The sequence below is a fragment of the Semicossyphus pulcher genome, unplaced genomic scaffold (assembly GCF_022749685.1).
Source record: "Semicossyphus pulcher isolate SPU_LCO1_2020_fin unplaced genomic scaffold, fSemPul1.0.p SCAF_23, whole genome shotgun sequence".
NCBI classification, from domain to species: Eukaryota; Metazoa; Chordata; class Actinopteri; order Labriformes; family Labridae; genus Semicossyphus; species Semicossyphus pulcher.
In genome coordinates, this window is record NW_027211697.1 from 10,782,992 (window position 1) to 10,795,732 (window position 12,741).

Sequence of the window (12,741 nt, forward strand, 5' to 3'; positions counted from 1 at the left end):
TTGCGTCTGCTCACAGGAACATGTTCACCCTGTTTTCTCCCTCTGAGCATCCCTCCACCTTCCCTCATCCTGCTCTTGAGCGCTTGCCCTTGCTCTCCTTCTACCTTCCTTCTCTCCCTCCCTCTCTCCTCCTCCTCCTCCTCCTCCTCCCGCTGCGCTCCCGACTGGCTCTCATTCCCCCTCGCTCACACACTCAGGCAGCATCCTCCCCTCTCCACTTCTACCTTCACACTCACCTCTTCGCGCCTCCCTCTCTCTGCTCCTCTCGCCTGCTTCCCCCCCCCCCATCACCTACTAACACATATCATCTCTGGCATCTCTTCCCCCCCGTCTGTTTTCTCCCTCTTCTCTCTCCTCCATCTCCTCCATTCCTCCGTCTTTTCACACACACTCAACCTTGCTGTCTCACGCGTGCACACACACTCATGCTGATTGGCACCCAAGGACAGAGCCCCCTCTCTCCCAAACCGGCGACCAGGCGCTTCGCTGGTGCCGCCTGCAGGTTTCTTGACTCTGAGCTCAGCTGAGGAAGAGGACCAGGAAGAGGCCATGGAGCACAGCCACATCTTCCCTGTTTTTTCCCCAAACGGGAGCACCTGGAGCCCGGGGCAGCTTCCCTCTGAGGTTACCCAGGGATGCCCTCTCGGACCACTGCCAGTCATCTACTACAGCGTCCTGCTGTGTCTCGGCCTGCCGGGTAAGCGACGAGTGTGTGATTTATGTGTGTGTTTAATTGCCTGCACATCTCATTCTGTGTTAATTTGCACAAATGTAAGATTAGATTCTGCATTGGTGGGTTGCAGGAGTCACGCTTTGCATGTTGATTAGTCGTGCACTTGTATGTAGGTTTGAGTGAGTGTGTGTCACGGACAGCTGCTCCAGAATGTCACACACGCTGTTGCTTTGTCATTCTGACCTTGTGACAGCCACTTGTGCATGTGCACGTACTTTGTGTGTATTTGTCTGATCAGAGTTTGCTGCAACATTTGTCTCTTAAGTACGAAATAAAGCGGCTACATGAGCAGAGAGTCTTTCAATTATTATTGACTTATAATTCATGCATATGTGGAGCTGTTAATGAGGCATTCTGCATGACAGACGAAGTAAGCAATGACTCAAGGTTGACCTGTTGGATGAGTGTGTTACATCAACGACCTGTATTAATTAATGACGCTTCCTTGTTGTGTCTTCACCATTGACTGATGAGTCCATTCACAGTCACTGTCAGCCTCTGTCCCGCTGCGTGATCTATGAGCGCTGACCTCGTCTCACACAGGGAGGCAAAGTGGTGTGTGCATGCGCCGTATGTGTGTGTATAAGAGTGTGTGTGAGACAAAGCGAGAGAGAGAGAGAGAGAGAGACAGGAAGCCTGGAGGTCAGATGAAAGAGGAAAGTTGTTGAATGAGAGATTGGGGAGTACGATGATGAAATTCCTGCAGACTGTCAGACGCAGTTTCACTTGGCTTGCTGGACTCATTCATGTAACAATCAAATCAAACACAATAATGTAACTGAACATTACAGCAAGTTTAACAAGGTTGGAGGTCTTTAGTTTCACAGTTAATGAGGAATCCTCCCACTTGCTCTTGATGTTGGCAGATTTAAAGTAACATTGAAGAGTACAACAGGTTGTTCATATAAATAAATGTCTGTTAAGTCACCAAATGAGGTGACACAAAGGTGATTGAGCCTATGGCCCACTGATGAAAGCCTTTGCATTTGCAGTGTTACAGACTGGCTGTCTAGATGGAAAAAACCACAAGCTGCACCTAGTTAGTGACGCGTTTTCCATCAGCCAGCAGTGGTTGGTCTGCCAGAGAGAGTAGGCGGAGCTAAGCGGCTGCTTTTCTGGTCTCTGCGAGTGTTGCGAGTAAACAGTAATCTACTATGGCTGAACAAACAAAGAAAAGATGGATGACTACAGATACAACTTCAACAATAAGTGAAAATCCAAAGAAAAAGAAACAAACTCGACGCTCAGATGAAGCAAACAGTCTGAAAGGGAAAGCGACCGTCAGCGAGGAAAATCAAGAGTTAAAACCGGAGCCAACCGTGGACGTCACACAAGCAACACTGTCTGGATATCTGGGAAGTGTGCTCCCGCAATTACCGTTTATTGCCACCGGTGCCGCCAAAGAGAGCGAAACTGAGCTCTTTGAGATTATTACTTCAATATTTTACGTCTACTTTGGTTTCTGGTCTATTTTTCAAAATAAAGGCGTCTCTAATCCATCAATTAATCAATAATTCTGTCGTCGAATAGCATAAAGGATACTTTAGGGGTGGTTGTGGCTCAGAGGTAGAGTGGGTCGCCCTCCAGTCGGAGGGTTAGGGGTTTGATCCCGGGCGCCTGTGGTCTACATGTTGAAGTATCCTTGGCCACCCCAAATTGGTCCAAAAGCACCGCATGGATTCAACCCTTTTTTTAAGGCTAGATTTATAAAGAGATTTGAGGAGGAATAAACAAAGTTTTTGCCTTTGGTGATAATTATTGACTTTTGACTTACTTGTTCCACTAAGCAAGATTAATTGATCTTGATCTCTGTACCCCTTTGCCTCGATAAAGATTGGGAGCACAACCTCAATTCAAAACAAACCTGCAATGCAAAGTAAAAAAAAAAAGCAGTTGTAAGCCAAGGCTGCAGTTTCTACACAGATTTGCACTTTTACAAAATAAAAGTCTCGTCCAATTACTTCTCCCGGATAGCAAATAGAGTCTCGCACAAACAATTCTCTGAGCTGCAATTTAGAGATTTGATTCCATTCTGCTGCTGAGGCGTCTTCACAAATGTGATTGAATCTGTTTGTTTAATCAGTGGGTAACAATAACCTGCGAGTGTAATGCAATCCTACAACAGTCGTCTGAATTAATGGCAGAGTTGAGTGCAGCCGGCTGATTCTTTGCAGCAGCCCGAGTTCGACTTATTCAATCATTATGACACAGCTCGTTCGGCTCACGCTGAATCATGAATGTTTCATGAGCCAACATGTGTGAGTAGTAGCGACGTGACCTACAGACCCACACGCAGATGGATTGGAGGGTGTTACCTTGATTGCCAGCCAGCGTTTGATCAGTTAACAGCAACAGGGCTTCACAGAGACGTCACCGCGACTGTATGCGTTCCTCATACGGTTTGACCTCTAAGCTAAGAGAGGAGGGGGTCACGTGAAGAGCACAGATTCGAGGGTGGAAATCAAGATGAAGGAAGGTGATGAGAAAAGGGATTATGCAGGTCAAGTGGCGGGAGATGATTGCGAGTTTGACCTGGGGACATGATGAACCGAGAGCTGGGGATGAACAGGTGGGAAGGCACAAGGGCACCACAAAGAAAAGAGTGCAGTTAAGAGAGAGATCAGAGCAGTAATAGAGAGAGAGATTAATACCGGCAGAGCCAGTGAAGTAGCACCCTTCGAGCCCAGAGTGGGGGAGCCACAGACGACAGAGCCGAAACGAATTGCCACATTTTTAATTAATCGCTAACTCGCCCTCTCTCTCTCTCTTTTCCTCTCTCTTCTCACTCCAACACACTGCTTCAGACAGAAACAGACGTGTGCTGGCATAGCAAACAGCACAACAGGGAGTCGGTCCCTCAGACGTGCTGGGATGTGAGGCCTGCTTTCTGTACAGTGCAGCATGTTTCAAAGCACTTACACGGTTCTGTATGTTGAGCAGTCTGGGGACGAAAAACTGCTGGTTCACGTCAGGTTACTCTGAACGCGCAGGTTGTTTGAGCTGAACACTTCTCTACGCCGTTGCTTCTCTACGAAGACGCTTCACCTGCACACACACATTCTGAAAAGCACCTGCTCAGCTTCGAGGTCACTGCCGATGCCTGAATGTGTCTGCATTTGAATGATGTGAAAATCTTTTAATGGTTATAAAATGTGTGCAATCCAAGATAGTTCAGCAGGGCCCAGAGCCGCTAAGAGGATTAAATTAAACTCTGTTTAATAATCATTCATTTGTGAATTATTATTAAATTAGACCTCTGGCTCTCGTTAGAGATTTACAAAGAGACTTGATGGACTTTCTCAGCACCTGCACCGTGTTTTCTTTGACATTAGCCATCTTTTAAATACATTGCTAAATTTATATTAGCTTTTTATGTTTCATCGATATACGGTTGGTTCCGGTTGTAACTCTTTTCCTGGCTGACGGTCGCTTTCCTTTTCAGACTGTTTGCTTCATCTGAGCGTCGAGTTTGTTTCTTTTTCTTTGGATTTTCACTCATTTTTGAAGTTGTATCTGTAGTCATCCATCTTTTCTTTGTTTGTTCAGCCATAGTAGATTACTGTTTACTCGCAACACTTGCAGAGACCGGAGAAGCAGCCGCTTAGCTCCGCCTACACTCTCTGGCAGACCAACCACTGCTGGCTGATGGAAAACGCGTCACTAACTGGGCGCCGCTTGTGATTTTTTTCTGCAAAAGTCACCAGAGACACCCAGTCTGTAATACTGCAGATGCAAAGGTTTTCATCAGTGGGCCATAGGCTCAATCCCAAAAGCTCAGGAGCACTCTGAGCGTGGATTCTCAAATAAAGACAACAAGTGGTTGCATGGTGAGCAGAAATGTGCTCTTGTCTTGTGTTTTCATTTGCTCTTAGAGACTCCCCCTCCCAAGAGTGCATGTCAATCATGCGCACGCTTTTACTCCAAGTCGTGTTGGTGCGTTCCTTCCCTCCTTCCTTAAAGCATCTCACCGGTTGTGTGTCTGCTTGGCAGTCAGCAGTGAGACTGGCACACGTGAGAGTCTGAAAACATGTCCTCCCACTCCCACTTATCCACCCACCCAAAGGGAAAAGGTCAGGGATGTTCAGCGCTAACAGCCCCTTGTTTCACGTCGCCGTGCAGGCCAGGTGTCAGCCGCCGCTTAATGAAGAGACGGCCCCCATCGATTTTCAGTTTGGACTATTGATCTGTCAATCTGCACCGGCGACAGGGCATGTGTGCTGGGATGGGGGGGCTTGTTAATAGATACTATCACTCTAAAGGGGGAGTTTGAGATTAAGGGGTGTGAACTGGACGGAGAAGAGAGGACGTAAAGGTTTGAGTCGAGCTCTGGTTTGTCTGCAGTTTAGACGAGCCAGAGGAGGCAAGAGAAAAGGAGATGCAGAGACAGAGCCGACTTTGTTTGACCAGCTAACAACAGGAATATGGCACTGCAGTTTAAAGCAAACACTTGTAAATTGCCTGTATTACTGCAGAATCCAGTAAGACGCGTGTGGATAATTATATTGTAGTAATCTGGAGATTCACGCTTCATTTTCCTCAGCTTCTCTTCCCTGGGTTTTATTCCCCTGCATGTCTCTCCTCTATCTCACCCCAGATAACTTCCATGTTTCTTTGGAGCCTCATAAAAACGTCTGGAGAGAATCCAAGAGCACGTTATATCTGAAGCATTGTTTACAAAGCCTGAAAACGTGATGAGATTGTCGGCCTGCAGAGCCGCAGCAGTGATGACATTGACGGTTATCACGTCAAGTAAAATCATATTTTTATTTTCATGGGGGTTTTTTTGTAGCCGTGATGAGCTGCTGGTTTTTGTTCGGGGAGATTTAAGGAATCGCCCTGCTTTGTGTCCGCTCTGACACTAAGAGAAGACAAAAGGGAAATGGTTGTCATCAAGAACAAAGTGCTCGTGACCTTTGAAGCAAGCTTTGATATTCACCCCCTCTCCGTCCCTCGCCTCCTCTTCCTTTCCTCCCACCGCCTCGCCGCTCTCTTCCACTCCCCTCTCTCCATCGTGTGTCTCATTCTGTTTCTCCATCTAATCCTCTCCTCCATTCCCTCCCAATAACCTGTTTCCTTTTTAACTCCCTGTGACCTTCCTCAGACCACCACTTTCCCTAACCCTTCATCTATATCCTCATGCTTCTCTTCTCCTCTCCTCCTTATTAACCTTCAGATAAGCCTTCAAAGCCAATCCTCAATTTCCTCCAAATGACATTAAAAAAAACTTGATTAGAATGTGAACTATCCGACTCTTTTGGGGGCATTATTTCCTTTTTAAAGCGTATTGAGTTGCACGATGAAACCTGATGACAAGTGTGCAGGGAGGCTGCAGCACGTCTGTATTTGCGGTTGGTTTCGACGGGTTAAACTGCACGGTGTCATTTGACGACACGTCCCTTCAGTGGTGGGATGAGTCAGCCTCGTTACACACCTCGGGGAGCACGCTGTGACTCCTCTTTTCCCGCTAAACAACGTCAATGGCCCCTCGTTACATTAGAGGAGCAGCGGGAGGAGCGGAGACACAAAAGCACTCCCACACAAATAGAGAGAAGGGCTCACTCAAGCAAACACACAAACATTATATTATTGTATCCGTCCTGCTGGTCATTCTAAAGACCTCTCAGTAGGGGAAAAAGGAAAATATGGGGCAGTTTTTGGATGTGTCTGTTTGTATGTATGACGCACATGTCTCTATATGCAGGCAGGGATGCTTCTGCGTGTATGTTTTCCTCATGTCTCTGCCCCGTGTGCATGATTGTGCATCCCTCAGACTCGTCTCCTGCAGATCCGTCCAGCTCCGGCTCCCCAGCCCTGGAGACAGAGTAAAGAGCAAGAGTCAATTGAAATGAATGGGGAACCCATTGCAAGCCGGCTCGAATTAAATGGAAATGTCAAGCTCACCACGGATCCCTTTTGTTTGTCTGTAGAAGGCCGCGTCTCACCGGGGGAGTCTGAAACAGAATAACACCCCGCCGGTGACAGTGAACGCCTCACTGTTTCCATTAAACGTCTCTCCTCTATGTTTAGCGGCTTGTGGACGGAGACAGGCAGAGAGTGAGACAGCTAAAGGGCAGAGGTACAAAAAGAGAGAGTGAGGGGATGGATTAAAGGTGAGGGCCAGCCTGCAGGATTTCTAAAGGAGCTCTATGGGGACATTTTTTAGCAGCTAAGAGCTCAGCAGCAAACATTAAGATCCCATCTGTTGGTAACATAGGTGAGAGTCTGCAGGTCTTTTCTCCTAACTTCTATATTAAACAGCTTCATCAGTCATTTCTTATGCTCTCTGTGTTATGTGTGGAGGCTCGGCTGTTATAACGATAACACTTTATCAATCCTGATGGAAACTTTAGCGCCAGATTTCTGCAAAATTACAGCACAATATAAGATATAATATTGCACATGATAATGAGCATAATGTAGCCTGATATCGAGAAGTGTATGTATCTATATTTCCATAAAGCACAAGGCGATGTTTTACATACTTTAGCCATTTTGTCCTCGTGTGCTCCGTGTTTTGCAGCTTGATGTAGCACTTTTACCCGAGCCAGATTTCACCTCGGGGACATTAAAGTATGTTTTATCTTCTCTTATGTATGTACAGGGTACACTGACAGCAGTGGGAGGAAACCAGACGCATTACTTACTAAGGCAAAACCGGTTTACAGATGTTAAGCAGTAAAGCTCTTATTCATTGATTTAACCCTTATCGTTCTCCCTCTCTACCCTATCTATCGGGGAAGGTGTAAGTGGAAGCGGAGGCAGTCTTATAGGCCAAATTTATTAAGCCCCGCCCACATTCGACCAATCCAGTCAAATCTGAGGGATCCCTTTTGTATATCTTTTTGTAAAACTTCTACACCAAACCCACAATGCAACTAAACTGCCAACAATTTGCGTTCATAGACTGTATAAAAAGATGGACGACCTGACAGCTCCCTAAAAGTGAAGCCAAACCCTCCCCATCGCCCCCTGCTGACTGGCTGCAGTATAGGTCATAAAGCCCGCCTCCTCCATGTTAACAGATGGGACATGAGTCAAACTATAAAATCAAAATACACATCAAATACATTTTTTTCAAACATGGTTTCTGTCATTATAGTTAGTTCTTATCATGCTGATTTACGTCAGAGTGTTCATTTTGTTATTTATAGTTATTTGATGCTGTAAAAATGATGATTGACAGCTCTTTACTGCGCAGACTCCAAATAACGTCACCAGCGCAGGATGGCAGCGCCCGCCTCAGGGATATTTTGGCTTCAAATAAGTACAATGAGAGTAGATGGAGTAGCGTCATCCTTCTTTATATCTTTCTCAAAGTCAACCAACGCTGACTCATATATTATAAAAGTTAGTAACTGTAACAGACATCCATGTGGGAAGTTGTCAGACTTTTCCTAAAACTTTAACTCATATTTTTATTAGTGAACAGTTTTGAGATTTAGCAGTGTTGAGACTAAATCTATGGTGTTATTAAAAGAACGTTTCCTTTGTGTTCATAGCTCAAAGTACAATAAAACTAAGGGCACTCAGAGCGACGACCTCTGTCAAGGCCAGTAGTTTGCTATTGCTGCTTGTTCAAAAGTAGGATCCTGATCGGCTCCAAAACATGATGTGTTTTTCTTTGGCCCGACATGCACACCTGTACCAAATTTTATGAAAATTCAACAGGTACTTTTTCTGTATTCCTGCGACAAACATGCGGCATCTCCTCTGTGACGGGTTAGTTCCACACACCGGGGTATACAGTCAGTTTTAAACAACCTGCTGTTGATACATTGATGAAACGCAGAATCATTGTGAAGATCAACATCACTGAGTCAAGGTTAATCTTATATTTCTTGATTAATGCCTTTGATTGTGGACCGATGTGACGACCAAAGGAGAAGAAACACGCAGAAAGTGGATGACCAGCAGCTGACACCAAAAAAATCAATAACACAGTCAACAAGATTCAACATGAAAGCAATTTAACTTGCCTGTGCAGAGGTCTTTGTGGTGTACAAGGGGGGATGACAGCTACAGAGCAGGTGGGGGGATGCAGTGTAATCCAGCAGCCCTCCGTGTACACATATATTGGCTTGTCGAGCCTTGTAACTGCTTTGACGTCTCATTTATGGTTATTGATAGATTGTATGTTAATGAATTGGCGCATCCCTAATGATCCTTGTGTGTGTTTGCGAGCGTGTAAGGGCGCGTGTGCTCTTGTGCACATCCCGCAGTCTGGCAAGGACATCTTCAGTCATTATGTGGAGCCGGCTTTGTAATTTGTAATCAGCTGATAGTGGCTGAGGCTGTGAAGTGTGATGTACCAGACTTCAAGCTGCCATATTTAATCCAATCCCAGATCTATTACTACTGAGAGGAGGACCACAACACACACACACACATGCTGCGTGGAGAGTGACTGCTGCTAAGTGCATTGATGTCTCAGTGATGGTGCGATGCAAATCACTGTCAGAGGCATCTTTGTCCGGGGAAACAGACTGGACATGGCTTCCTGCTGCAGCAGCATGTTTGGTTAGCAACAGTATACGATGGATACATCATTGTTTGTTTAGGTAATTAAACCTGCACAGCATGAAATAGAAACATTATTGATTTTCTCAAATAATACCTCTTAATGTTACAATCCATGTCACACCGGTATTGAATATTCTTAATGTGCAAGTGCTAACACACCACAGTCTCCTTGAAGAAAAAGATTCCAGGATAACTCTCATGATTTTTTTAAGGATACTGCCAAGTGCTTATTCCAAAAATGTCTGAGTCGGCCTTTAAGGAACTAAAGAAAAACAATCATGTGCATGGTAGTTTAATTTTGACCTTGAAGATCTCAGTTTCATTCTTTTTGACGCCACCTATGGCGATAACCGGTAATTGCGGGAGCATACTTCCCAGATATCCAGACAGTGCTGCATGTGTGACGTCCACGGTTGGCTCCGGTTGTAACTCTTGATTTTCCTGGCTGACGGTCGCTTTCCTTTTCAGACTGTTTGCTTCATCTGAGCGTCGAGTTTGTTTCTTTTTCTTTGGATTTTCACTTCTTGTTGAAGTTGTATTTGTAGTCATCGTTCTTTTCTTTGTTTGTTCAGCCATAGTAGATTACTGTTTAGCTCCGCCTACCCTCTCTGACAGACCAACCACTGCTGGGTGATGGAAAACGTGTCACTAACTGGGCGCCGCTTGTGATTTTTTTTGTCGCCACAGACACCCAGTCTGTAATACTGCAAATGCAAAGGCTTTCATCAGTGGGCCATAGGCTCAATCACCATTGTGTTACCTCATCATAGATTATGAGATGTTCCGCAACCCTATACTTTAGTATTGGCTGGTACAGGTGTGATAAAAAAAAACATATTTATTATTATTTTGTAGTAGATGATCTACAGGTGTGTACTACCAGTTTTATGGCCAGGCTCAGGTTAAATATCTTTGTAATACAACCAGAGATCTGGCCTGACTCTTGCCTTGCTCTTTGGTCCAAGTCTCTCATCCCAGTACATAGTTACTGTGTTATATTGCAGATCAAGTCATAGTGTTGTGCTAGCAAAGTGCGCATCAAGTGCGTTTACTGTCTCCAGGTGTGTTAGCATGCTCACAACCTGTAAGCACATGCTGACAGGGGGGAGAACCGGGGACCAGAATCGGAGGACAAAGAAATAAGACAGGTAATGAGCCTGTTCGATTCAGTTGTTGAACTGCAGCTCCACGTGAGGGGCGGAAAGCTGCGCTCCTCCCGTCTGATGCAGGCGCACAGAGGTCCTGCTTTGGTAAAAGCAGTGGGATAAATTACGTCCGGGCCTGTTTGCTCACGTTTGGTTTTTGCACAAAGCAAGAGGGAAGCGGTCCCCCTCCTGGGCTATTTAACTGTCCTTTGAAAGACAGCTGGATAGTTTGAATAAATAAAGCAACGGATGCAGGGGAATCGTTTGATTTTGCCACATCGAAGAGAAGGTATGAGGGTTTATGTTGGGAAATGGAGTAAAGATTGAAAAAGAGAGGCAGGCAGGGAGAGATGGGATACCCTTGTGCTTTGTTTTAGGAGCTAAATTGCCAGAGGCGGGCAGGAGTGAACTCAGCAGATTGCCAAGGCTATGATGGTGCACATTGCCCTCCTGTTCTTGTTGTGGCTTTACTCTTTATTAGAGATAACAATTTGGCCAAAGGCAGACACAGGTGCTGCTGGAATTACATAGCAGGTGTGGATGAAGAGGCAGGGGGAAGATAACAGGGTAGGAGAGCTGGTTAGACATGGTAACTACTGACTGGGGACCATAACAGATGATATCTTTGCTTAAAAAGGGGAGGAAAACTTTGTAAAGAGTTCCTATTGCACGCATTTACATCTGATTGGTAGCTACTTTTGTCCTATATTTTTGAATGTGTATTGTCTTGAGTGTTGTGCACCTACGTTTGTGTGGTACTAGGACATATAATAAATGTCCTCTGCAGCCCTTTCAATTACTTGCCTACTAACACTCTGTTTTTCTGTTTCCTCCCCTGCCCTCACCTTTACCATTCTCTTTCCAATCTCACTCTTTCTTTTACATCATTTCCTCCACCTATCTTTCAATCACCTTCCTGCATCCTTCCTCCCCCTCCATCCTCCTCCAGCTAACATCCTGACGGTGGTCATCCTGTCCCAGCTGGTGCTGCGTCGTCAGAAATCCTCCTACAACTATCTCCTGGCTCTGGCAGCCGCCGACATCCTCGTCCTGTTCCTCATTGTTTTTGTTGACTTCATATTGGAGGATTTTATTTTGGCTGCGCCACTACCGCCATCGTTAAACAACGCAGTGCAGGTTCTGGAGTTCTCCTCCATCCACACCTCCATCTGGATCACCGTGCCTCTCACCATTGACCGGTACATCGCCGTTTGTCACCCGCTACGCTACCACACAGTCTCCTACCCAGCCCGCACAAGAAGGGTGATATTTGCTGTGTACATTGGGTGCTTGCTCTCTGCAGCTCCTTATTATTGGTGGCCTGAGCTGTGGCACAGCCTGCAGGGGATGGGCAGTGATGGTGGAGGAGGAGGAGGAGGAGAGGGCAACAGGAGAACCGTAGCCCAGCATGTCCTCGTGTGGGCCCACTGCACCACCGTCTACCTCCTCCCCTGCACCGTCTTCTTCTCCCTCAATGCAGTCATCGTTCGTAAGCTGCGCAGGCGACGCAGCTGTTTCCGTCTGCGCGGCTACTCCACCGGCAAGACCACCGCAATCCTCCTCGCCATTACCTCCATTTTCGCCGTTCTGTGGGCTCCTCGTACCCTCATGATCCTCTACCACTTCTACTCCCCTCCACCGGCCTCACACGGTGCCGGCCGACTGCTCCACATGCTCACTGATCTGGCCAACATGTTGGCGTTGCTCAACACCGGTGTCAACTTCTTCCTCTACTGCTTCATCAGCAAGCGCTTCCGGGGCATGGCGGCTAACGTGCTGCGAGCCCTGGTGCACTGCCGGAAGCAGCCGCCGCCTTTCTACGCCAGCCACAACTTCTCCATCACGAGCAGCCCTTGGATCTCACCAGCCAACTCCCACTGCATCAAGATGTTGGTGTACCAGTACGACAAAAACGGGAAGCCCATCTGTATTTCCTCCTGAGCCCTGAGACACCAGCAGCCGCCCCCCTACCCTCAGTGGTTGGGGAATATATTCAGGCTTTGTCTCCTTGGTGACCAGCTAACCCACATGGGACTCTTTGAGGCTTGAAAATGTCAACACGCCCGGAGAGCACAGAGGCAACGGTTTAGCTAGCTTTGAGCTATAACAAAGCAGTAGGCTAGCAAGGTGGAAAAGCAAACAGCAGGTATTCACAAAGCTGCGACCAGCATCAGAGAAAGGTTGATTGTTTCCTCCAGCAAAAAAAAAACTGTAAAGGACTGATAGAGAGATCTCACCACCATCTATGACTGACTTTTAAGAGCCACCGTTTGTATCGATGCTAAACTGCCGACGAGATGAGCATCGAATGCCTGCTGACAGTGATTTCTTTACGGACGCTCT

The 12,741-nt window shown here is 46.4% G+C and overlaps 1 protein-coding gene across 1 annotated transcript; it reads left to right on the forward strand.

The window, feature by feature from the left end:
- Positions 1–549: 549 nt before the first annotated feature.
- Positions 550–12,339, forward strand: gpr139 (G protein-coupled receptor 139). Its single transcript, XM_069674781.1, has 2 exons — positions 550–697; positions 11,348–12,339. The coding sequence occupies exons 1-2, from the start codon at positions 550–552 to the stop codon at positions 12,337–12,339; spliced, it is 1,140 nt and encodes a 379-aa protein (XP_069530882.1).
- The last annotated feature ends 402 nt before the right edge of the window (positions 12,340–12,741 follow it).

Excerpts from the sequence above, each read along its gene's own strand:
- gpr139 (XM_069674781.1), top strand. The coding sequence starts at position 550 with ATGGAGCACAGCCACATCTTCCCTGTTTTTTCCCCAAACGGGAGCACC. Across the intron at positions 698-11,347 it reads GCTGTGTCTCGGCCTGCCGG|CTAACATCCTGACGGTGGTC; the intron begins GTAAGCGACGAG and ends ATCCTCCTCCAG.